General features: G+C 38.8%; 2 protein-coding genes across 2 annotated transcripts in view; one reads left to right on the top strand and one right to left on the bottom strand.

Moving 5' to 3' along the window:
• The window catches only part of GPLD1 (glycosylphosphatidylinositol specific phospholipase D1), a 46,850-nt gene extending 46,179 nt beyond the window's left edge, over positions 1-671 (top strand). Inside the window, exon 27 of the mRNA XM_081951900.1 lies at positions 203-671. Coding sequence (XP_081808026.1) covers positions 203-280 — 78 coding nt within the window. The 3' untranslated portion in view covers positions 281-671. The remainder of the gene's footprint in view (positions 1-202) is intronic.
• On the bottom strand, positions 569-20,694 carry MRS2 (magnesium transporter MRS2). The gene is made up of 11 exons (XM_081951902.1): positions 20,429-20,694; positions 16,606-16,679; positions 15,406-15,442; positions 15,051-15,163; positions 13,141-13,314; positions 11,062-11,192; positions 10,057-10,173; positions 7,985-8,137; positions 6,741-6,858; positions 5,841-5,954; positions 569-3,651 (listed from the first exon to the last, which is right to left on the bottom strand). Exons 1-11 carry the CDS (start codon positions 20,631-20,633, stop codon positions 3,541-3,543), a joined length of 1,347 nt encoding a protein of 448 aa, XP_081808028.1. The 5' UTR covers positions 20,634-20,694; the 3' UTR covers positions 569-3,540.
• Between the last annotated feature and the right edge of the window lie 1,903 nt (positions 20,695-22,597).

Below are 22,597 nucleotides of genomic sequence, written 5' to 3'. Positions count from 1 at the left end.
TAGAGCAAACTGGCTCTTCAACTAATTTAGTGCCTTCCAGATGTGTGGAAAGTATAATTTCCCCAATTCCTAGATGAAGGCCACGTCAGCTGAAAATTCTGGCTGTCATTTTCCAGTTGACAAAATAACCCTGTCACAAAAATTTCAGGATACACTTTCCCCCCTAGGATGCAGTATTAATAGCTGTTTTCTGCCTTGACAGAGTGAAGTTGTCGTAGCTGCTGAAAGAAGTTCAACTAAAGCCCGACTTAGTGGAAGGCTTTTTCTTTACACTTTCTGATTATCATTCTGTTTTTCAAAGAATCTCTTCAATGAAGTAATCCCGAGTTTTGTGCACCAGTAATTCCTGAAAGCGTAACAGCATTAACAAACCTGCTCCTGATTTAGTATAAGAACAATACTAAACCTTTTAAGAAGTTAATCATGCCTCTTAAAATTAGTGTATTTTTAAAAGATGTTCATGTTAAATGGAATAATGAGGGAAAGTTTTTCTAAATCTTTAGTAGTTTTTGGCCACTAGCTATTCAACAGTTGCATGACAGCAGATATAGTCTTTTTTTAAAAAAAAAATTCCAACAGACTCGGATTTAATACATTGGAGAACAAAGCCAAGAAGAATTGTAAATGTGAATTATACAAAACCAGCATCAATAAAATAGATTTTCTCTTTATCTCTATTAGTATAACTTTATACATGATTAAGTAGCATAACAATATTTCTATAAAGAACATGAGTTGAGGTTCCAGAACTTTGTGACCTTTAAGAGAAACTGTCTCAAGGTAACAGCTATTTAAAGAAATCAATATTTTTATTACTGATCACTCACTTGACTTTCATTGCATCAAACTTGTTATCTTGCTCACTTATTGATGATTGGATCCTAGACATGATTCATGGCCAAGCATATTGACATGATGACATGGAGACAATCCAAGGTATTAAAATATTTTTCTTTCAGAACAAAGTTACCTAGTGTATTTCTAGTCCAAACTAATTGTCTTAATAATAGGTGTTTATATATTCTCTATGCAATGCATGGACCTTTCTAACATTAGAGAACCAATATTTGATGAATTCAGTAATAGCAATAGCGCTTAGACTTGCATACCATTTCATAGTGCTTTACAGCCCTAAGTGGTTTGCAGAGTCAGCATATTGCCCCAACAATCTGGGTCCTCATTTTACTCTCCTCGGAAGGATGGAAGGCTCAACCTTGAGCCGGTGAGATTTGAACTGCTGAACTGCAGCCAGCAATCAGCTGAAGTAGCCTGCAGTACTGCACTCTAATCACTGCGCCACCTTGGCTCATATAAATTTAAGAAGCTGGCTCAATATTCCAACTACGCCATTAAGTAATTTGCATAGCTCATGTACAGAAAGGCCTAGGTTTGATCCCTAACACTTCTAGTTAAAAGGATCAAGTAACAGACGGCTATAGAAGAAAAGTAACAGATGGCAATAAAAGAAAACTCTACTAAAAATTCAGAGTTGTTGTTGTTAGTCACTGTAGACAATAAGTAATGACAAATTATGTGTCCCAGGATAATATTGTAGGATCAAATCTGGATCGGTCACCAGGACTACAGGCTTAGTTTCCCCAGCTTTCGAACTCATTCTGCACCCTATTCACACATTCTGGTGAAGAGAAGTTCCCTGAGTATAGGGTTCAGCACGAGTCCAAAAGCTTGGAAGACTAAACCTCTAGTCCTGGTGAGCAACCCAGATTGGATCCTGTTATAAGTGAAAAAACTGAGCTAATACTAATACAGCTTCTTATACTCCAACTCATTCCCAATTTTGCCTACCATGAATCTGATTTTCTTGATGCTATTTAGGATAATTAATTAATGTACTATCTTAAATTAAATGATCTAGATAACGATTGAATTATTAGTTTGCCTTTGATGCAGTGCAAGCACTAAGTACTGTTTTTCTGACCAAGTAGCATTTTGGAAGCACTGAATAAAGTCATGGCACTGACTTCATGTTACAATTGTTGTCATGAGACTGATGCTGCCCTGAGATAAAAGTACAGGTAGTTCTAGACTGACCATAATGGAACCTGCCCATCATGGTGGCATGTCATGACAGCCATTGAGTGTCTCACTTCATGAACTCTATTCCTGCTCTCCCCAATGCAATCATTAAATGAATGTGCAGGCCTTTAAGAGGAGCATGGGATGCCTCAGGAATCTGGAAAGCACTTGGTGGCCTAACATAGACCCAAGGCCACCTGCCACAGGCCTCCCCCATCCCTGAGGCACTTGGTGCTCTGCTCCCTTCCCCTCAATATTCCCATAGCCCATTATATGCTTCCAAGCTGGCTTATTCAGCCACGCAAGGGAGCCTAACACTGGTCAGCAAAGGTGACTTGCACACCAGACTCTAAGTCAGACATGGGCATTTTACAACCCATCTGCCCCACATTGGGGAAAAGGTGGTGTTGGGGCAATGGCAGCGATGTGGTTGTGATGGTTGCAGCAACACCCCTCCTCGAGAGTCAATTTCTCATGTTCTTTGGGAAAATTAATTGCTGAGGCCTACTTCCCATCCAGCCACCCAAGGGCCTGTCCCTTGGAATTTCTGCAGGCATCTGCCTGCTTCCAAGTGGCTATTCAGCTATGCAAAGGAGCCTGAGGATGGTCTACAGAAGTGATACGGCAATTGCAGCCTGTAAGCCAAGGCCTACTTCCCATCTGGCCATCCAAGGGACTTGCAGGACTCGGCCTGCTCCTCTTCCAGCTCCAGTGCTCAGCAAGCACCCAAAAACCTTTCAGTTTTTGCAGAAGAGCCCAGCTGATGTGAGGCAATGTGAATTTCAGCTTTCTGACAAAGGCTGCCTGCCTCATGGCAACCTTCTGCAAGCAAGTAGAACTTCTCTCATGAGCTCCTCTTTAAAGAGGCTCCACAAGCTTCAGAAACAAATGAAGCTTCTTTAAAAAGGGGGAGCTCTCTTCTAAAACAGTACTAGTAACTTTATTTTTGGTAATTATGACAGGAATATAAAATTGAATAAAATAAGCTTTTTACCTTTCAGAATCCAATAACTGAAGAGATAGCAATAAAACAGTATCTTTATAAAATACTAAATTTAAACAATACATGAAATTAACATTATGGTATATTATTTTCAAAACAGAATTTGTTATCAGAGATAACACTATTTTTACATAAATATATCTCACTCTTTAGAAATAATTTAGATAACACATTTGCCTTTTATGAACTCTACCTATGAAGAATATGTGTGAAACTATTATTAGGGTAGACACGGTTTTCTTACATTGGCAAAAGGTTAAATTTTATCAAAATTCCCACAGAAGGCATTAGTTAGAGGGAAAAAAAGGGATGGTTTTAATATGTACATGATTTAAATTTTCTATTGTGGTATTCAAAACTCTTCTCTCCATAACTGAAGATTTTTAACTTTGTATTTTCGGGGTATAACACAGTCAAATGGTAGAGGCTGCTACATTTTTTTTGGAAAAAGTAAATCCAGGATGAAAGTCTCAAGTTCAAGTTATCCTGGAGTATTCATGTCATTGGCTGGTCATTGTACTTCTGCTTGACTCAAAGGATTCGGTTTTGAAAACATTCTTAAACTCTACTTTTCCATTGGCTGACTGTGTTTTTTTCAATAAGGACGGCATCTAAAGAAGGAAAAGATAACAGAATGAAGATTGTGAAAACTGGTGGGGAAATTAGTGGTGTGCAAAAGGAAGGTTGATTGCACTAGTCAACTTGCACAGACACACTTATTCTTTCAACCTCATATGTAGAATGGACTGATTCATTACGTATATCGGGGTGTTGGCAAGAATATAGAATAACAGATTTGGAAGGGACCTTGGAGGTCTTCTAATCCAATCCCCTGCTTAGGCAGGAAACCCTACACCACATCAGACAAATGGTTATACAACAACATTTACAACTTCTGGAGGCAAGTTGTCCCTCTGATTAATTGTTCTGTCAGGAAATTTCTCCTTAGTTCTAAGTTGCTTCTCTCCTTGATTAGTTTCTACCCATTGCATTTTGTCCTACCCTCAGGTGCTTTGGAGAATAGCTTGACTCCCTCTTCTTTGTGACAGCCCCTGAGATATTGGAAAACTGCTATCATGTCATCCCTAGTCCTTCTTTTCATTAAACTAGACATACCCAGTTCCTGCAACTGTTCTTTATGTGTTTTAGCCTCCAGTCCCCTCATCACTGTTGCTCTTTTCGTGGCAATTTTAAGACTTATGGACTTCAACTCCCAGAATTTCCCATTTTGGGAGTTGAAGTCGAGAGATCTTAAAGTTGTCAAGATGACCACTCCTGATCTATACTGTACTTCTGCTTACGAACATTGGCAGCATATAACTATTTATTTTCTTAAAATATGTCAAACACTAAATATAATATGGTATCCTTGGAAGCAGTGAAGTCCTATCCAATTAAGGTGCAAAGGGAAAATCTGACTTGTTTCTTAGTCAACAACTAGGTTCCCCTCGCATATATGTGCTAGTCATTCCTGATTCTAGGGAGTGGTGCTCATCTCCGTTTCAAAGCCGAAGAGCCAGTGCTGTCCAAAGATGTCTCCATGGTCATGTGGCCGGCATTACTAAATGCCGAAGGTGCACGGAACGCTGTTACCTTCCCACCAAAGGTGGTTCCTATTTTTCTACTTGCTTTCGAACTGCTAGGTTGGCAGAAGCTGGGACAAGTAATGGGAGCTCACTCTGTTACGCGGCACTAGGGATTCAAACCGCTGACTTTTCTGATCGACAAGCTCAGCATCTTAGCCACTGAGCCACCACATTCCTTTGCAGTCAACAACTATGTATACCTAAAATATGCTCTCAGAATCAAATGGAGGTTTGTCAATTGTGTGCATCTCTGCTAAGCCGTGTATAACCATTGTTAAGCAAAATAAGCTCTTAAAGGACTACATCTGACTTTTTAAAATTGGAGCCTCTCTTCAAAAGTCTGCCAGAAAACATATGTTTATTCTGGCTGTTATTAAGAATTCTGCCTGAAATTGGGATGCGTTGTCTCAGAGAGTATATGGTGCTGTAATCACAGCAGGAAGACACAATTAAGGTAGACACAGTAGGAAAGCCATACTGTAAAGAATACTCATATACAAAATAATTTTAAATCATCAATATGCTTGCAAGCATTACCAAGAACAAAAAGCTAAGCAATAGAAATAAGGATCTGAATAAAGCTTATAGATTACATCACTTGGACTAAATGCAGAGGAGAGAACTAGACATAAACAATAATTCATTGTTCTGTTTGTTTTATTGATATCCCATGTTTTATTCAGTAACTAAGATAGTGTATTCCCTCCTCTCATTCCCCCTCTCTCCCACCCATAACAACCCTGTGAGATAGATGAAGCTTTGGCAGAGAGTGACCAGGCCAAAATCACCCAAAGGGATTTCATGCTAAAGGTAGATTTGAATCTGGGTCTCCTTGGTACTAGTCCAAAATCTTAGCCATTACAGAATATTGGATCTCATGTACTTCAAAATCAAATACTCCAGCAAGATAACATGGCAAAGTAAGCCTCTTCCATACAACAGATACAGAAAAATGGTTCTCTTTCCAGGTCAACACAAAAAATCAGATCACAGTTGTCCTCTATAATCCCAGAATGCAGAACAAGGAATAACAACCTGAAGTTACAGGAAGACAAGAATCCGATCAAATATTAGAAAAATATGATACGATACTCATGACTCAAACTGAGTTTTGTTGATGGTTTTATTGCCGGTGTACCTGCATATGAGAATTAAGCTAAAATGTTGGGGAGGAATGAGGTAGCTTAATGTAGTAGTAGTGAAAGCATACTTACTGGTGGAAGCATTGATGGTTCTAGATGCCTCCCAAGAAATGTAAGCAGGCGCCGCCAAATTAAGCCACTGCCTAGGAACATAATTCCTGTCACCAGCCAGAACATTCCATGGTTCTAATATGGTAAGAGCACACAATGAGTGATTCCCACCTCAAACCCTTCATTAGTTTTTAAATCTAACTGCATTGTTTAAAATGAGTCTTAACTGAGGATATCAGATTTATTTACCCAGGAATAGCATTTAATACATCAGTCCCATGGGTATGACATGGAAAGTGAAGAGATCCCTGGCATATACCCTGGATCCTTTCCTTCCCATTGGAGTTCATTAAACAAAGACAATGGCTTTAAGCTTCTTTCCCCTCCCTCATTTACTCCATTGGACCTTGCAGAAACTTTTTCTGCCCTTTAAAGCGGGCTGGCTACAGAAGACAGCTTTTGTTCAGATATGGCTATGATCATTAGTGCAGCTTTCACCAAGTTGAATTGCCAGCCTTTTGATGTAACCTGACCAGTGGTGGGTTTCAATTTATTTTACTACCGGTTTGCTTGTGCGCAATGGCGCTCTCGCATGACGCTTTTGCGTCCGGGCAGGCTGGCAGAGACTCCCGCCGCCGTCACTACCTGTTCGCCCGATCCGGGGCGATCCAGCAGAAACCCACCTCTGAGTCTGACATAAAACCCAGTTTGGCTGCTATTCAACCCATAAAAAACCCTAAATAGCTTGAGCATAAATAATCTGAAACAATGCTCTCATGATATTTATTAAACAACAAATATTCTATTGTCAAGTTCTAATAGCCAGTTAATGCAACAATGCAATTAAAAGCAGCCTTTGTAGTTTTACTGGAATATTTTACAAACATATCTAGAAATGTTGTTTTCAGTATTGTTTCTCACCTCTTCAAATGATGATTCCAAATTCATACCAAATGCTACTCCTATCAATCCGAAAAGCGAGATTGAAAAAGTACCCATGGTCAGCTGCAAGTTCAACCTCATCATAACATTACGGTGGCTAAAAAGATAAAATATAATTGTTAAATTGAAGGATTAAATGTGACCGTTAACATTTGCTGCAGAGATGCAAACAACTTTAGTGATGCTCTTTTGTACTTGCTTCTAGGAGTAACAACTCAGTTTACAACTGTTTATTTTTCTTCAAATATACCACTAGCTACTATCAGTTACATAGTTTAGCTCAACCTATGGTACCATCCATTTAATTCTAGTGTTGCTGTAAAACAGAGTTTTTCAAGCTTAGCACCTTTAAGACTTCAACTCCCAGAAGTCATCAGTCCACATATCTTAAAACTGTTTGGAAAACACTGTCCAAGAAGGCCCTTTTGGCAACCCTGCATTCTGCTGTTCCTGTTATCTTTAGCCGACCTTCTTCCCACTGTTGAAGAGGTGAGCCTGCAAGAGAAGCTGCTGTTCCTCCCCGAGACCTCACAGAGGCCAATAAAGGTTCAGCAGTTGCCACAGCAGGCACATCTCCTCTGTGGCAAGAGAAAGAAGATGGAGAAGTTCAGCGCTCTGTGTGTGTGTGTGTGTGTGTGTGTGTGTGAGAGAGAGAGGTGGCCAGAGTGCACTGAATTAATGGAACGGCTGTGCAACCTGTTTAAGATATGTGTGAAGACCTGATTAACACAAGCTTCATTTGTGGAAATTTGGGTGCTGACTTTTTTAAACATGTACAAAAATGTCAAATGGGCACAATGCTAATGGCAAACTTACATACATGCTGGTTAACTTGCCTACGACATTTTCTACAGTTACAAAGGTTAAGGACTGTTTATGTAGCCAGAATAGCTTACAGTTAGGTTGATTTCATTATTGACAGAAATCTACCAATCCATCTTTAGAACTATTAGCTTAATTCAAAACATTAATTCATCAAAACCAAAACAGGCTTTGTCAAGTTAAGCACTGATAATGGAATGCGCATAGCAATATAATTTATTAAAAATAACCAAATAATTTATAGGAATACCAAGCAAATGCATTCATTTCGTTCTGAGAAAAAGCTTTATAAACAAAACTCCTTTTAATCTAAATGTCAATTTTATTTATATTCCATTTGTACTCAAGAAAATCAATTTTAAAATATGTTAAATTTTAACAATATGTTCCACACAGCTAACCTGTCTAAGTTGATAAAGATGATACTTTCAGAATCATCAATCAGTATTTTAAGTTCCCGGGTTTCATTCATTAGATCTTCTGCCTGCCTGTAGTAATTTTCCAATAGCAGTTCCATCTCCTCCACATGGTCAATTCCAGAGAGACTTGCCTCACTGTGAACAATAACCATAAGACACATTGCAAACAGAAGCTATAGTGATAGTATATGGCAATAAAATAGTAAATGAAAATTCACTTTTTATCCAGTTCTTTCTAGCAGTATTAAAAATCTGAAGATCACTATCACTTGAATGACATCTACTACGAATGTAGTGTTAAGAGTATATAGCAATTAAGAAGAATCTTTAGTCCTACATTGGATCAGCAACTGTCATTCATCTCATGTCATGCATACCCCAATTGGGGCTTTCATTTATGGCAGAAAAAAATGTTTTTTTCTATCCAGGTGATGAAATACTGTGCACTTATTGTACATAAATCTAGCACTTAGGATTAACTCCTGATTAACTTGGTTTACCCAACAAATCATATTCCGTTCTTATTCTGTGGGTTTTATATTTCAAAATATTTTTAAAGTGGGATCTTCAAACTAGAATGGCCTTATTAATAATTCATGTGGAATACAAGCTTGTAACCAAACTTACCTTGGGCCTTTTTAATGATTATAAATTATCTTTACCCAGAAAACAAAGAAGATAAATGGATCAACATATATTTAAAAAGAAGCATAGAAATGGTACAATAATGTACATGCTGTATGTAATGGATGAACATTTTTTAATGTTGTCTTTTATGTTTAAAAATAAAAACAATGTGGAAAAAAACAATGTGGTAAATGTTGTGGATATACAGTACTATATTGGAATAAATCTAATGTCCTGTGTAGTGGTGATAAGGTAGCTACAATGAGGCAAAACAATACTTTGGCCGTGAGAAAATCCTGTTATGTACAAGTGATTATCTCATATTATACAGCTCAAATAAAAGAGGATATTAAGAGAAGGGTGAAAATACTCTATGACTTTGTGGAGAAGAATGTATGAAATGAATATAACTTCATGGTTTAAACACTTTTTGCTAGTATTTGTTGCATTAATTCCATTTATATGTTTTAAACAAATTGATAAGTTAATGATATTTTAATGGATGGTAAAACACCCAGGATTTTTCTGTAAAATTATAGTTTTTATATGAAAATGGTGGTTTTAATGGCAATGGAAGCATTATGTTTCGTTACAATGACTCATATCCTTATCAAACCAATTTAAGACTACTATATCATGTTCTGCATGGGACTACCTTTGAAGATTGCTTGAAGTCTGCAGCTGATCCAGAGCATAGCAATTCATGTGCTCACTGATATTTATTGGTGGGAGCTCATTACACCAGTACTGTGGGCTCTGAACTGGTTTCTAACAGGCTTCCTGGTGCAGTGTTTAAAGTCCTGGAATTAATCTTTAAGCCCTAGAAGTTTTCTCAGTTGCAAGTTATCTGCTGGCTCTCATTTTTTCCAACGGAATTGGCCTGGCCATTTTGATATCAGTGGAAGAATTTATTAGTAGTGATCTTCCTTTAGCAAATTGAGGGGGCCAAAACTCATCAGAACTGCTTTTCTAGTCCGGGGTGAATTATCTGAACGGTATTCAGGATTCTGCTTTTTATTTATATTCCATTTGTACTCAAGAAAACCAGTTAAATATGCAAATAATGCAATCAACCCTAATTTTGACTGAAATAGACCACATGACAGAATTCTATTGTTAAGTAGATAATCAAACAGATTTTGAAAAGAGCCCAATGAAATGCATTTGTCAGCCTTTCTATTTTACAGAAACTACATATTGTTCAAGGTCACAAGTCATTAACTAGTAGCAAAGTAATTGTCAGGCAATGGTCAATTGGTTTCTGATAAAATAGCACTTGATGTGCAGTTGTTTGTGCAGTGGAAAATTAAGACATTGGGAAACCTGACCAGTTTAAAAAAAAATAAGGAACTTATGCTTCCTCCATCTCAAAATCTTTGAAGTGAAATTTGGACCATCGGAAACACTCTTTTACAACTTATACTTACAATACTTCTGGATCTGTCCATTTAGTCAGACACAGTTCTTCCATGACTTCTTTGTCATCTAGGATTTCCAATATCGTCTCTTTGAAAACTTTAAGGTCAGTTTCTAATTCAGACAAACTGAAAAATAAAAGCATAAAAAACCTATCACAAAACATACCATGTTTCTTCAATTAACCCAATATTTCTTTGAAGATCTGTTTGTACACATGAGCTTACTGTTAAGACTTCTTTCTGGGTCAAGTCAAAATCCAAAGTGCAAGTCATTCTTGAAATCTCTTCACAGCTGAGCAATAATGTGGATCGTTTATGCTTAAAGGAATGCTCACTATCCATAAACATTTACAGCAGCTTCGTGTTATATGAAGCCACTGAAATAAGAATATGTCATCTGGTTTAACAGATACAAAAATATCTTTCATTTAATATGTAATGAAGTTGCTACCCAAAAGATCATCTTTGCCTTTACAGGTCAGCTGGGACTTGTAAGAATCTGGTTACCACTCTAATGTAGCAGAAAAGATTAAGCGATAATAGCTATACAACTATTAGATTAATATTTTTTATATTACATTAATGCAGCACTTTCAAATTGCTCTATTTAAGACTTTTAAAAATGACTATTATCTGATTTTCTGCTATTGTTAATTTTTAATTTTCAAAGGCACCAAAACATTTCTCTTTGTCATGCTAATAGATCTGTAATATAAAAATTAAAACAGAAATTTAGGTAGTTTATTTTTATATCAGGCTCAAACAATTCATCTGTTTCAGTAATAATTTTTATTGTCTTATTTCCACAACCATGTGATGTTAAACTGTTAAATCAAAAAAGATATTAACTGCATTAAGTACAACTGAACAAAACAATTCGGCATTCAAGATAACAATCTACAGTGCTTTTAGTCCCTGCCTAATATTTGATTTAAGCAATTTGTTGTAATAAGTAGTGTAACTGGGACTTACATGAACAAAATAATGGAACAGAGTGAAGGTAGACTTGCTTACCTTTTTCCATTTTGCAGTAAGATGTGGACTTTACTCCTATCCAGGGACAAAAGCTTAGGATCCACTAAAGCATTCAGAGTTTCAAGAATCTGAGGCTGCAGATGGCTAAGTTTGCCACTCAGGTAGCTGATCTAGATAACAACATGATCCTTCATAAGAATTAAAATAATTCTTTTAGAATGCCTTCTAAAAAGTCCTTTTGTCCAGCAAAACAGACATATAATCTTGAACTTATAGCAAAGTTGGCAATGCAGGCTGAAATATATGCAGAATACCCTTCTACTGGAAATAAACCTATACCAACCTTATCATTATATGGTGATGGATGGTGAAGTCTTTTATTATTTCTCTGATTTAAATAGAGAATTTAATATTATTATGATATTATATTGGATATGTATGCAATAACTGCGGTGTGTGTGTGTGAATAAATGTATATGTGTGTATATATATTTCAAAGTAAATACTGTATTTGTGCTCAAAACTGCTTCTGATACCTGCCAGTTATTACACTGCATAAAATAAGTGATTAAAAAAATGAAATCCAGAGTATCTTCACTTGTGGTCAGGTCAGCCTTTTCACTTTCCTTGCAGGGATCTCACAATTTCCTTTGATTATCTTTATTTTTTTTGCCTCCCGAAGCCCCGCCTACTTCACCAAAATGGCCATGCATAATCTTATGGAGGCTTTCAGACAGCTCCTGGGGGCTGGGGAGGACAGAAATGAGCAAAATACGGGCTGTTTTTTGCCCCCCCCCCCGCAGCACTCTATAAGCCTCCATAAGGCTATGCATGCAATTTTTTGGACAAGAAATGGGCTTGTTTTCGCGAAAAATGGCCCGTTTTTTGCTTGTTTTTGCCTCCCCGAGCACTCTGCAAGCGCCCCCCCCAAGGCTATTCATGCCTTTTTAAAAAAACGGACCCATTTCGTGAAAAATGGGCCGTTTTGAGGAGGTTTGCAGAGTGCAAAAACTCCTCCCCCCTTTGGAAAGCTCTTTAAGTGATTGATAAGAATTACATTGATCAAGTGCTGTGCCAGCAGAAACAAAGTCTTAGATGCTGCAGATTGTCAGCGATTTCCTTCTCCAGCACATGGATAAATACACCTGGAAACATCTACCTACCTACCTACTGTCTCTCCCTCCCTCCCTATCTACTGTATTTCTCTCTCTCTCTCTCCATTTACCTACTTACCTACCTACTCTCTCTCTCCCTACCTATCTACTGTATTTCTCTCTCTCCCCCTCTATCTACCTACATACCTACCTACTCTCTCTCCCTACCTACCTACTGTATCTCTCTCTCTCTCTCTCTCCCTCTACCTACCTACTTACTTTTTTAAAAAAAATGTCTCTTCAAAACGGTGCATTTTATACTCTGGTGTGTCTTATACTCCGAAAAATATGGTAATTACAGAAGTTGGCAGGAAACTAGCTTGGAAACACATTTTTTAAGTACAGAATAAATTAATAAGGATGGCCATTTGAAGTAACCTAAAGGAAAGGACTGCCTTTTAGCCACCTCATACAAGTAGTCCTCAAGTTATAACTATTCATTTAGTAACCATTTGAAGTTATAAGTTGAAGTTGAAAAAAGTGACTTATGACTGTTTTTCACACTTACAAACATTGCAGCATCTCTGTGGTCATGAAATCAAAATTTGGATGCTTGGCAACTGACTCATATTTATGATGGCTGCAGTGTCCTGGGGTTATGTGATCACCTTTTATAACTTTCTGAGAAGCAAAATCAATGGGGGAGCCAGATTTACTTAACAACCAAGTTAACAACTGCACTTAACAACTATGATAAGAAAGGCCGTAAAATGGGGCAAAACTCATTTAACAACTGTCTTGCTTAGCAATTGAAACTGGGTTCAATTGTGGTCGTAAGTCGAGGAATATCTATGTTTATCTATCTCCTTCAACAAATGATTATAATGTTCTCGACCCAATGTAATCCCTATATGTCGGACTCAAAATTCCCGGATCTCTTGGGAATTTGGAGTTCACCATGTCCAGAGGGTTCCAGTTGGGAAGGTCACAACAATCATTCTCTGCACAGCATAAGTATGCTTACCCAATACTGCAGCATTGCTTCTATAGCTCTGAATTCAAAAGGCAAAGAATATGTAACTAATTGACCTTCTCCAGCTAGCTGAGATGCCAGGTCTTGGAATAGCCACTTTTCCAGATTTGTATTGCGATAGTCTAGGATTAGAAGATACCCTGGTGTTATCACAGCCTTCAAAAACTAAAAGAAGCAGAGAAGAAAATTAGCCAACACTTAATACTTGTTATGCTTTCTTCAGTTGTTACACTAATACTGTCTAACTACATCCCCAAACAGACCTTCCCAACATATCCTTTGGGTCGTTAGTTATAAGATGAAAAAACTTTTTAAAAAATCAATTAGGATTTCTTGACTATGTGTGATTACTCAAACTCACGGATTTCAAGGGGATTCCACCAAAGCAAATAGGTGTAAAATTCTGGGCTGTTTCATTGGTGGTGCGTTATACGACTTGTGTTTTATTTTCTTTATTGCCACAGTGCTGAACTTCAAACTGTCTCCTATTTTTATTTTTTTGCTTCTACTTTTTGTGAGTTTTGCTCGTTCAACCTTAGTTGCTCTTTTTTATTGTACTGATTTCATCTCCCCCCACCCCCCCGAGTTCTCCTATCACATGCAATGTGCATGCAACACTGCCCCGCAGTTTTGGGCCTGGAAGGTTTCCTGCACCAACCTGGACACCAAAACAGGATGCGAGGGAGCTGCACAAGGCCCCAAAATGCGAGTGCCCTTCCACATGCATCCTTCCCCCCGCGCATGAGCAGCAGAGACCCAAAGACCAGCTGGCTGGCGGGAGGACATGGTATGCTGGCAGAGCACACATGCTATAGGTTCACCATCACAGTCCTATCACATACGCTCTATAGTAGATTAGGCAAAAAAAGACTTGTCTCAAGATTTTCTACTGGGCTCCTTGATAAAATAAAAATATGAGGCTAGGTCTTTTTGATACAATCTAAAGCAGCGATGGCGAACCTTTTTTGGCTCGCGTGCCATAAGTGGGGGTAGCGCAGGGGGGTCGTGTGCAGGCGTGCTGCACCCATAATGCAATGCGCGACCCATCAGTGTGCATGCGCACACTACAGCGGCTCCCCCCCCCATTTTTACATGCTTTTTTCGCCCTCCCCAGGCTCCAGAGGCTTTATAGGAGCCTGGAGAAGGCAAAAACAGCCTCCCCTGCCCCCCCGGATGCCCTCTGGAGGTGTCAGGGAAGCCTCCGGACGGTCTCTGAAACCTTCAGAGCTCTCAAAACGACCCTCCAAGCAAACCGGAAGTCACTTCCGGTTTGCCCGGAAGGTTGTTTTGAGCGCTCCGAAGGCGTCAGGGAAGCTCATGAAGCCTCCCAAGGGCCTCCGGGGGGGGGGGAGGCTCTTTTCGCTCTCCCCAGGCTTCTATAAAGCCTCTGGATCCTGGGGATGGCTTTAAAAAAGGGAACTCAGCTGGCCAGCGCGTGAGTGCGCACTGGCCAGCTGACAGGGCAGCGCGTCGTGTGCCCTGATAAATGGCTCCGCGTGCCACCTGTGGCACGTGTGCCATAGGTTCGCCATCACTGATCTAGAGCTTTTGTATCGGCTCATCTCTACTGTGCTCTTTCTCTCCCATTTCCATCATGTTTTGCCATTTTTAAGTGGTACAATTCAACTTTTAAGAATTGACTCCTGAGTTTGTTTCACCTCACCTCGTCTCCCATGCCAATCTTTTCTGAAACTCTGGTACTGCACAAACCAAAAGGCAGAAACTCTTTTTACTGATTATATGCAAGGTCTTTTGGAAAACTTTGGGGAGAAAGAGGAGGTGAACAATATTTTACTTATCAGAAAATAAAGGAAAAGAAATATGTTACTTCAATTTGCCACGTGTAAAGATTTCAGAAGTTTTCTAAATAACTAAAAGCTATTTTCATATATTTTTCTCACCTCCATTCTCATAATGATTTTGTTGTTCCTGGGTGTTATATTTACTTGATGTTGAAACCGTAGATCTCGTGCTTGAAGACTTAGTTCTTGATACAATTCTGTTTTCTTTCTTTCTGCCCCAAAAAGGAAGTATGGAAATATGAAATGAAAATGTAGACCACTTGAGGCAAGCAAATTATTTCTCAAAGTTATCACTTTAACAAATACAATAATTATCTGAAGTTTAACAGAAAGTATTAACAATTGATGATAAACTGCCTAAAAACTATTAATGTTGCAATTATCTATTTAAAAATTCTAACATGACTGTAAAATATTATTCTTGAATTCGTAAATAAAAAAGAATTCTACATACCATAGGAGGTAACATTGCCTTCTTTATCAAATTTCATCTAAAAAGAAGGAAACGGAAAATTTTTAAACAATAGCACTTTCTGAAATTAAATAAGATTTGTCCTATTTAATATGGGTAGTATTTCCACTATTCATAAGTATCACGTAGAATTAAGACAGATTTCTACTGAATTTTATATATTCAAAAATAGGGCAATAATTGTAAAATGAATAAATAAAATGAATTTTACAATTCACATAATGAAGAATGCTTTGAAAAACACACAGTTTTCTGCTATGGGTTAGAATAGTAGATGTGGACAATATTTTATAATCTAAGACGTTCAAACAGAAACTAGCATAATGGTTAATAGTAAGAGAATAAGTCAATTGTGTGAAAGTTTTATCGCAGTTTAATTCTAAAATGATAAGACCTCAAGATGTCTCTGGAAGGATTGGACTTCAGCTCCCATAATCCTAGAGATTACCTAGAACAGCGATGGCGAACCTTTTTTGGCTCGTGTGCCACAAGTGGGGGGAGCGTGGGGGGGTCGTGTGCGGGCGTGCCGCACCCATAATGCAACGCGCGATCCCCCAGTGCGCATGCGCGCACAACGCCCCCCCATTTTTACATGCTTTTTTCGCCCTCCCCAGGCTCCAGAGACTTTATAGGAGCCTGGGGAGGCCAAAAAGAGCCTCCCCCGCCCCCCCGGAGGCCCTCCGGAGGCTTCAGGGAACGTCCGGAGGCTTCCCTGAAGCCTTCGGAACGCTTAAAACCACCCTCCGAGCAACCCAGAAGTGGCTTCCGGGTTGCTCGGAGGGTCGTTTTAAGTGTTCCGAAGGCTTCAGGGACCGTCCGGAGGCGTGCCATAGGTTCGCCATCACGGACCTAGAATGTCATGACTAGGAAAAAAAGTGTGTTTAGATCTGTCTCTCAATTCATTTATTGACAATTGATACAAACATACTTTCTCCTATCTGGCCCAATGCCAGATGAATTATTTTTAGCCCTTCCAATTTTTACAATATTTTATTTCTTACTTCTTTTCTATCCTGCCTGCAACCCAACGTTGTAAATGAACCCTGCATTTCATATGTCAGTTTCCATCTCTATTCTTGCAGTTGGTCATCCCCCGTCCCACCCCCCACCCCCGCTTCTGTGTAGCATGAGTCATCTTTCATCTATGCTTTCTACATCATAGCCTTGCAGAGGAATACTTACCACTGAAAACACTGGTGCCACACTGGCTAAAGTAGCCTGGGTCACCTCTGTGCTGCAGTGCTGAGAAAGAGCATCTAAAGTGAATAGAGAGAAGCAGAGGAGAAACACTATTAATATAGAGTAGTTAATGTGAAGAATCAGCAGGAAAGTTGTTCAGTAATAAATACCATCCACCTTGAGAAAAGATGTCATAGAATAAAAGGTAAATTTCCCCCCAGCTCAATTCCTGGTTACATTACAGACACAAAGCACAGTTTTATTGGCAACAAGATAGAAGTGACGGGCATTGTCTTATAATTTCAAATTCTAAGTTTAAGCTACATCCCTGAATATCTCCCATCCAAGCACTAGCCAGGCCCACCCTACATAGCTCCTAAACCCAGGCAAGATTGGCCAGGCTATGTCACAGAATACAGATAAATATATTTTTGGCACAATCAGCAATTGTATAATATTAGCACCCTTAACTTACAAATCTGTTACTGATCAAAACTTTAACAGATCTTGATGACAAATTAGATTAGGGTGCTCTCAGAAAATAAGAGTTTGGTGATTTCTAATGAATTCCTCAAGGAGACAGAAGAGAACAAGAAATATTTGTATGCGGAAAGGTCTCCTTCTCTTCAAGGTATGTATCTTCAAAATTGCCCTCAAACTATCCCGTGACTGAGGCAAGGTAAGAAAATGAGCTCCTTATATTACAGCGAATTTGTAATGCTTTGTTTAAGCCAAAGGAATGATTTGAGAAATCATAATAATTTATACACAGGAACAAAATTTCTATTGAACATCGATGATAGGCCTTTCTGCATTAAAAGCTGAAGAGCTCACTCATCTTTAACTCAGCATTAAAATGAACTGGCATGAGGTCCCTGGTCAATCTGAATCTTGACTCTACTGTCCTGTTCTAATCGCTGTAAAGCCTTACTTCCCACCAAGGTAATGTCTGATAAACTCTAGATTTTACATATCTTAGTTTTTCCTAAGATAATGCTGAAACAAGGTATTTGGATGGGGGACACTATTTTAAGTCCATGACACAAGCTTGTTTCGTTCTTTGGTTGGCAATGAGATGATGGAGACAGAGCCGCTTCCTTCCCAAAAGACATGCTTGTGCTACAATTGGGGCAAAGCCCTTTTTGATTTGCATTTTCTGTACATGTGTATTTTTGATGATAAAGCATGCTGAAAAAAAAAGGTGAATAATGCAGTACTCAGCCTGTGTTGGCAATTTTAATTCAAAATTTCATCTCAGAAGGGGGGGGGGGGAGAAATGGTATGTTGCCTGCCACTCTTTATCCTGATCTTGATAATTTGTTTTAAGGTCAAAATAGAGCCTCTACTTGGTTGCATGTAAACTTAATTGGAATTCTTGAAAGTTAAGAAGTAAAGAAACAGTGGGAGTTATATAATATCCCACTGTTTTTGTACAGCTAGCTTGATCTGGTAGGATTGGGGCACTCCACATTCCATTGATTAAACAATGCCATCTGTCTAGACTCTGGAAACATTTCTGTAGTAGCACTTGCCCTCTGGAATGAAGTTCCACCCGAAATGGCTCTCTACTAATCTTTCAAAGACCACCAAAGGCCTGGCTCTTTGCCCAGATCTTTGGCTACGCTGACTAATGTCTGTCATCTTTTGTGTGCCTCTTGATTTTTCTTTGTCATTGTTCTTTTGCTTTGTGTTGTTTTTGTGTGTTGCTCTTTCTTAAATGTTTTTAACTGTAAACTATCTAGAATTGCTGGGAAGTGGGTGGCATATAAATATTTATTATTATTATTATTATTATTATTATTATTATTATTATTATTATTATTATTATTATTGCAATATTTATATGCTAAAGGTTTCAACCTGAGTTTTAATTAACACTAGAACAGTACATGACTCTCTGAGCTTAGCTGTTTGCAAATGATTCATTACCCAACATTACAGATACCATCACCTGTACATTACCAAGCTCAGAGAGCACAAATGGAGACCACAGTTGAAGCCTGAGTAACATCCAAAAGATGCTTTTTCAGGAGGCGACTGAGGTCTGAAGTGCAAAAACATCTTTGGGACAACCACAACCTGTATGACTGAGAATCTTCATAGACCCAGAGTAACATCTAATCTCTTCTATTGGAACATTTAACTATTTACTTTGAATGTTGTTGGTAACCATCCATTCTTGCTTAATTTATTAGGTTTTGTAAAGCAATTGGTCGTATTTTTATTACAGGAGTATCATAAATTTCTAAAATTTGCACAATTTGTTCTGAGTGCTCAAAATATGAATGCTACTAAAAGTAAAATATGATTACAATGTAGCCCTTGGAAAATATTTAGGCAGGATGAGAAAGGCATTCCAAAGAAGTACTTTTAAGCAATGTATACAAGACACAAAAAACTTCTCTGTTTGAAACAGTTGGACACACATAAAACATGCATTTTCTTGTTAAATTCTGAGTAGAGCAGCAGCATTAGGTAGAAATTATCTTGTTGGTTCTTCTTAATCCAGACTGTTATGAACTCTGCAATGGAAAAACACACGTTTCTCTATCTTCCATGCTTCCTGCAGGGCCAATAACAATGTTGGGAAAAAAAGGCACTGGACATATCTTGAAAATGATGCACATTCAATGGAATGTCCTTAGGTAGTTAAAAAAAAAAGGAAGAACCTGCACCATGAGACCTGATGGCCACTTCATGTGTCAAGGTAAAACAAGCTGTTTGGGTGCTTTCTGCTCTGTTCATTAATGAAGTTCATCCAGACACTAGTTGCAGACATAGTTGGGATTAGCTCCACCATATCAGCCAACATTTTGCAACCGGTAGAATGTTTATCATTACATTACAAATTAAGCCAAATACAGGTAGTCCTTGACTTTTGACCACAATTGAGCCCAACATTTCTGTTCTTAAGTGAATTTTGCCCCATTAAACAGTTCACTAAATGAACTGTTGTACACTTTCAACATACTTATCTTAACAATGGCTGAAAACCCCATCACTTAAGTTTCATTCATCACATTATGCCACACACCATCACTTAAGAACTGGAAGGGCTGGATTCAAACCCCACATTGATCCAAACTCCAAACAATTCTGAAAGGACTGAAACTCCATTCAGCTGCTCAAAATACAAGTAGTGTTTGCCTTACAATAGTTCATTTAGTAACCATTCAAAGTTATAACGGAACTGAAAAAAGTGACTTATTGCTATTTTTCAGTTACAATCTTTGTAGCAGCCCCATGATGACATGGTCAAAATCCAGATGCTTGGCAACTGGTTCACATTTATGATTGTTGCTATGTTCCAAAGTTTGCAACCTTTTGACAAGCAAAGTCAATGGGGAAGCCAGATTCACTTAACAACCAGTTTACTAACTTAGCGACTTCAGTGATTCACTTAACCACTTAGGCAAGAAAGGTTGTAAAATGGAGCAAAATTCACTGAACAAATGTCCCACCGAACAACAGAAATTTTGGGCTTAATTGTGTTTGTAAGTTGAAGACTACCTGTACAATACTAAGTATTGAGTATTAACCTGAATACAGGTTAAGTTTAGGTCAGTTGGTCTGTGTGGAAAAGTCCAACGCCTCAAGATGCAAAGTTGGAGACCTTTTCCTAGGAACTTCGTAGCACTTTGCGGATATCCGACCAGGACGCCCAATGGTTCAATCATTATTCATACCCGGGTGCAAAGATTTCTGCTGGAGTTCATAGGACCTGGGCAGCAACCCTCTGTGCCTCTTCTCCAGAGAATAAACCCGTGATTTATTTCCCACAAAGGCAGTGCAGACGGCCACAACGACGCCTGCGGGCACGACTTACATGCGCAAAGTAAGGTCTCTCCGCCACTTCTGCGCCACCGGCATTTTTCGGATCCGCACCCTAGCGGCGCCCCACTTGGAAAGCGCCACGAAGTCCCTCCCAGGAACGGACCGTAGGGACGACTGCAGGTGCAGTAAAGCCGCCTGCCAAAGAAACGGTGCACGCCAGGCCGCAGCCGCTGCCTCAAAAGCCGGATACACTCCATGTCGGTCACCGCTCCGAGGGCTTTGCGCCTCCAAAACGCGCAGCTTCCGCTACCGACCGACCGACGTCGAAGGGGTGGAGTTGCAGCCGAGTTCGCTCCGGAGGAGGAGCCCGTTCGCTTCGACCTGCGGCGGCGGCAGGAGTGGGAAGTGGGGGCGTGCGAATTAGGACCATACCGGGAATACCGCCAACGCAAGAAAAACGCAGTGCTTTGTGCATGAAAGTTGAGGCAGGGCCGGATGTTGGATATTGAATACATTGAGGCCTTAAGGCTAAGCGGAATTTCGAGAGGGGGGGCATTAAAAATAAACAACGAAAGAAAAACAAAAGTTTTTTTTCCCACGTGGACGTGGCGATTGCTAATTATTAACCTACCCAAAGGGTATCTTTCGAAATTTCTATTTGCACTGGAAATGAGAGATACCTGAGAATGCATAATGAAATCTTAACAAGAGAAGAGAGAGTCAAAGCTATTCTCCAAAGCACCTCAGGGCAGGACAAGAAGCAATGGATGGAGGCTAATCAAGGAGAGAAGCAACCTAGAACTAAGGAGAAATTTCCTGACAGAACAATTAACCAGTGGAACAACTTGCCTCCAGAAGTTGTGAAGGCTCCAACACTGGAAGTTTTTAAGAAGGTGTTGAATAACCATTTGTCTGAAGTGGTGTAGGGTTTCCTGCCAAAGTAGGGGGTTGGATTAGAAGACCTCCAAGGTCCCTTTCAACTCTGTTACTCTGTTGTTTGCATGCCATGTATATCTTACTTTTTTGTAATATTTGGAAAACGAAGTCGATAACTTAAAAGAGATGAAGAAATTTATAATGTTCTACAATAATACTCAGTGTAGAACTCTTGTACACATATTTACTATAGTAAGCTTTTGTAACACTCTTGTTCGGTGAAGTTTCAGCTTTAGAGGTTCCCGTTCTCTTGAGCAGTGCGTTACAATTAGACTCAAAAAAGCCAACATTGTTCCTAAATCTGGGAAAGGCAATTAATGATAACTCAGTAGAGCTCCTCACAGCATGAGTATTTAATTATTTGGATAATTTTGTGACTGGAATAGGGTGCATGTTTCTAGGACCATGAGATCAAGTTATTGGTATAGTAATAAATTCATGAGCAATTCAATGCGCTCTTCATTTTTCTTATTCTTTCTATTTGATGTGTGTGTTTCAATAGGCATAAGACGAAAGCACAAGCGTGTTCTAGGTGAACAATCTGCTTAGATCTCAAAAACCTTGTAAATTATTTTTGTGTAAAAGAACTGTCATTTTGTGTGCCTGCAGCAGGTGGCAGTATGTTAAATAAATTCTTTGATGTTAGATGTCAGGATATGGTTCTAAAAAAATAGATGTGAATAGTCTCTGGACATTGATATGGACAGTATATAAATTTAATAAATATGTAAAAAAATTATATGGAAAAGAAAGCAGCAATGTTTCTGTATTATTCTGAGCCTGTAAATCATTCTAGCCTATTACTATTGAGCGCATTCTCAATTACTGTTGAGGACTCGAGTTGCACAAATTAAATATTTTCACCATCCATTGCCAGAACATATCTAAAAAAAGAATTAGATTAATAAGAGACTATTAAAAGAGCATAGTTTCATTTAATTTCTTTGTACTCAGAGATCATTTAAAACAATCATGTGATATGAATACCACTGTCCTGTGATTTGATGTAGGTTTGTTGGACATGTTTTACTGGTGATTCTCTATATCACTTTTAGGAAGTAGACAAATTAATTTTTAACACACACAAAATTTAGTTTCAATAACAATCCTACATTTCTTTCATAAACAACATTGTGCATTGGTACACTGTATGTTTGGTGTTCTTGTTTCATCCACTGTCCCACAGATGAATAAAAAAGGAGTAGGAAACCCCATTTTGGAGCCACTCCTGCCTCTCATTTCTTTGTCCATTGGCTGGAATTTAAACCTGTGTTAGATTACAATA

This window comes from Natrix helvetica, assembly GCF_964273705.1.
Source record: "Natrix helvetica genome assembly, chromosome: 4".
In the NCBI taxonomy this organism is placed as follows: domain Eukaryota; kingdom Metazoa; phylum Chordata; class Lepidosauria; order Squamata; family Natricidae; genus Natrix; species Natrix helvetica.
The sequence above is the reverse complement of the archived record's forward strand: the minus strand, read 5'-3'. Positions and strand labels throughout refer to the sequence as shown.

Coding starts and splice junctions, on each gene's coding strand:
- MRS2 (XM_081951902.1), bottom strand. CDS start 20,633: ATGGAGTGTATCCGGCTTTTGAGGCAGCGGCTGCGGCCTGGCGTGCAC. Junction 13,315..15,050: donor AAATCATTATGAGAATGGAG/GTGAGAAAAATA, acceptor TGCTTCTTTTAG/TTTTTGAAGGCTGTGATAAC. Junction 5,955..6,740: donor TGGAATCATCATTTGAAGAG/GTGAGAAACAAT, acceptor TTACCATATTAG/AACCATGGAATGTTCTGGCT.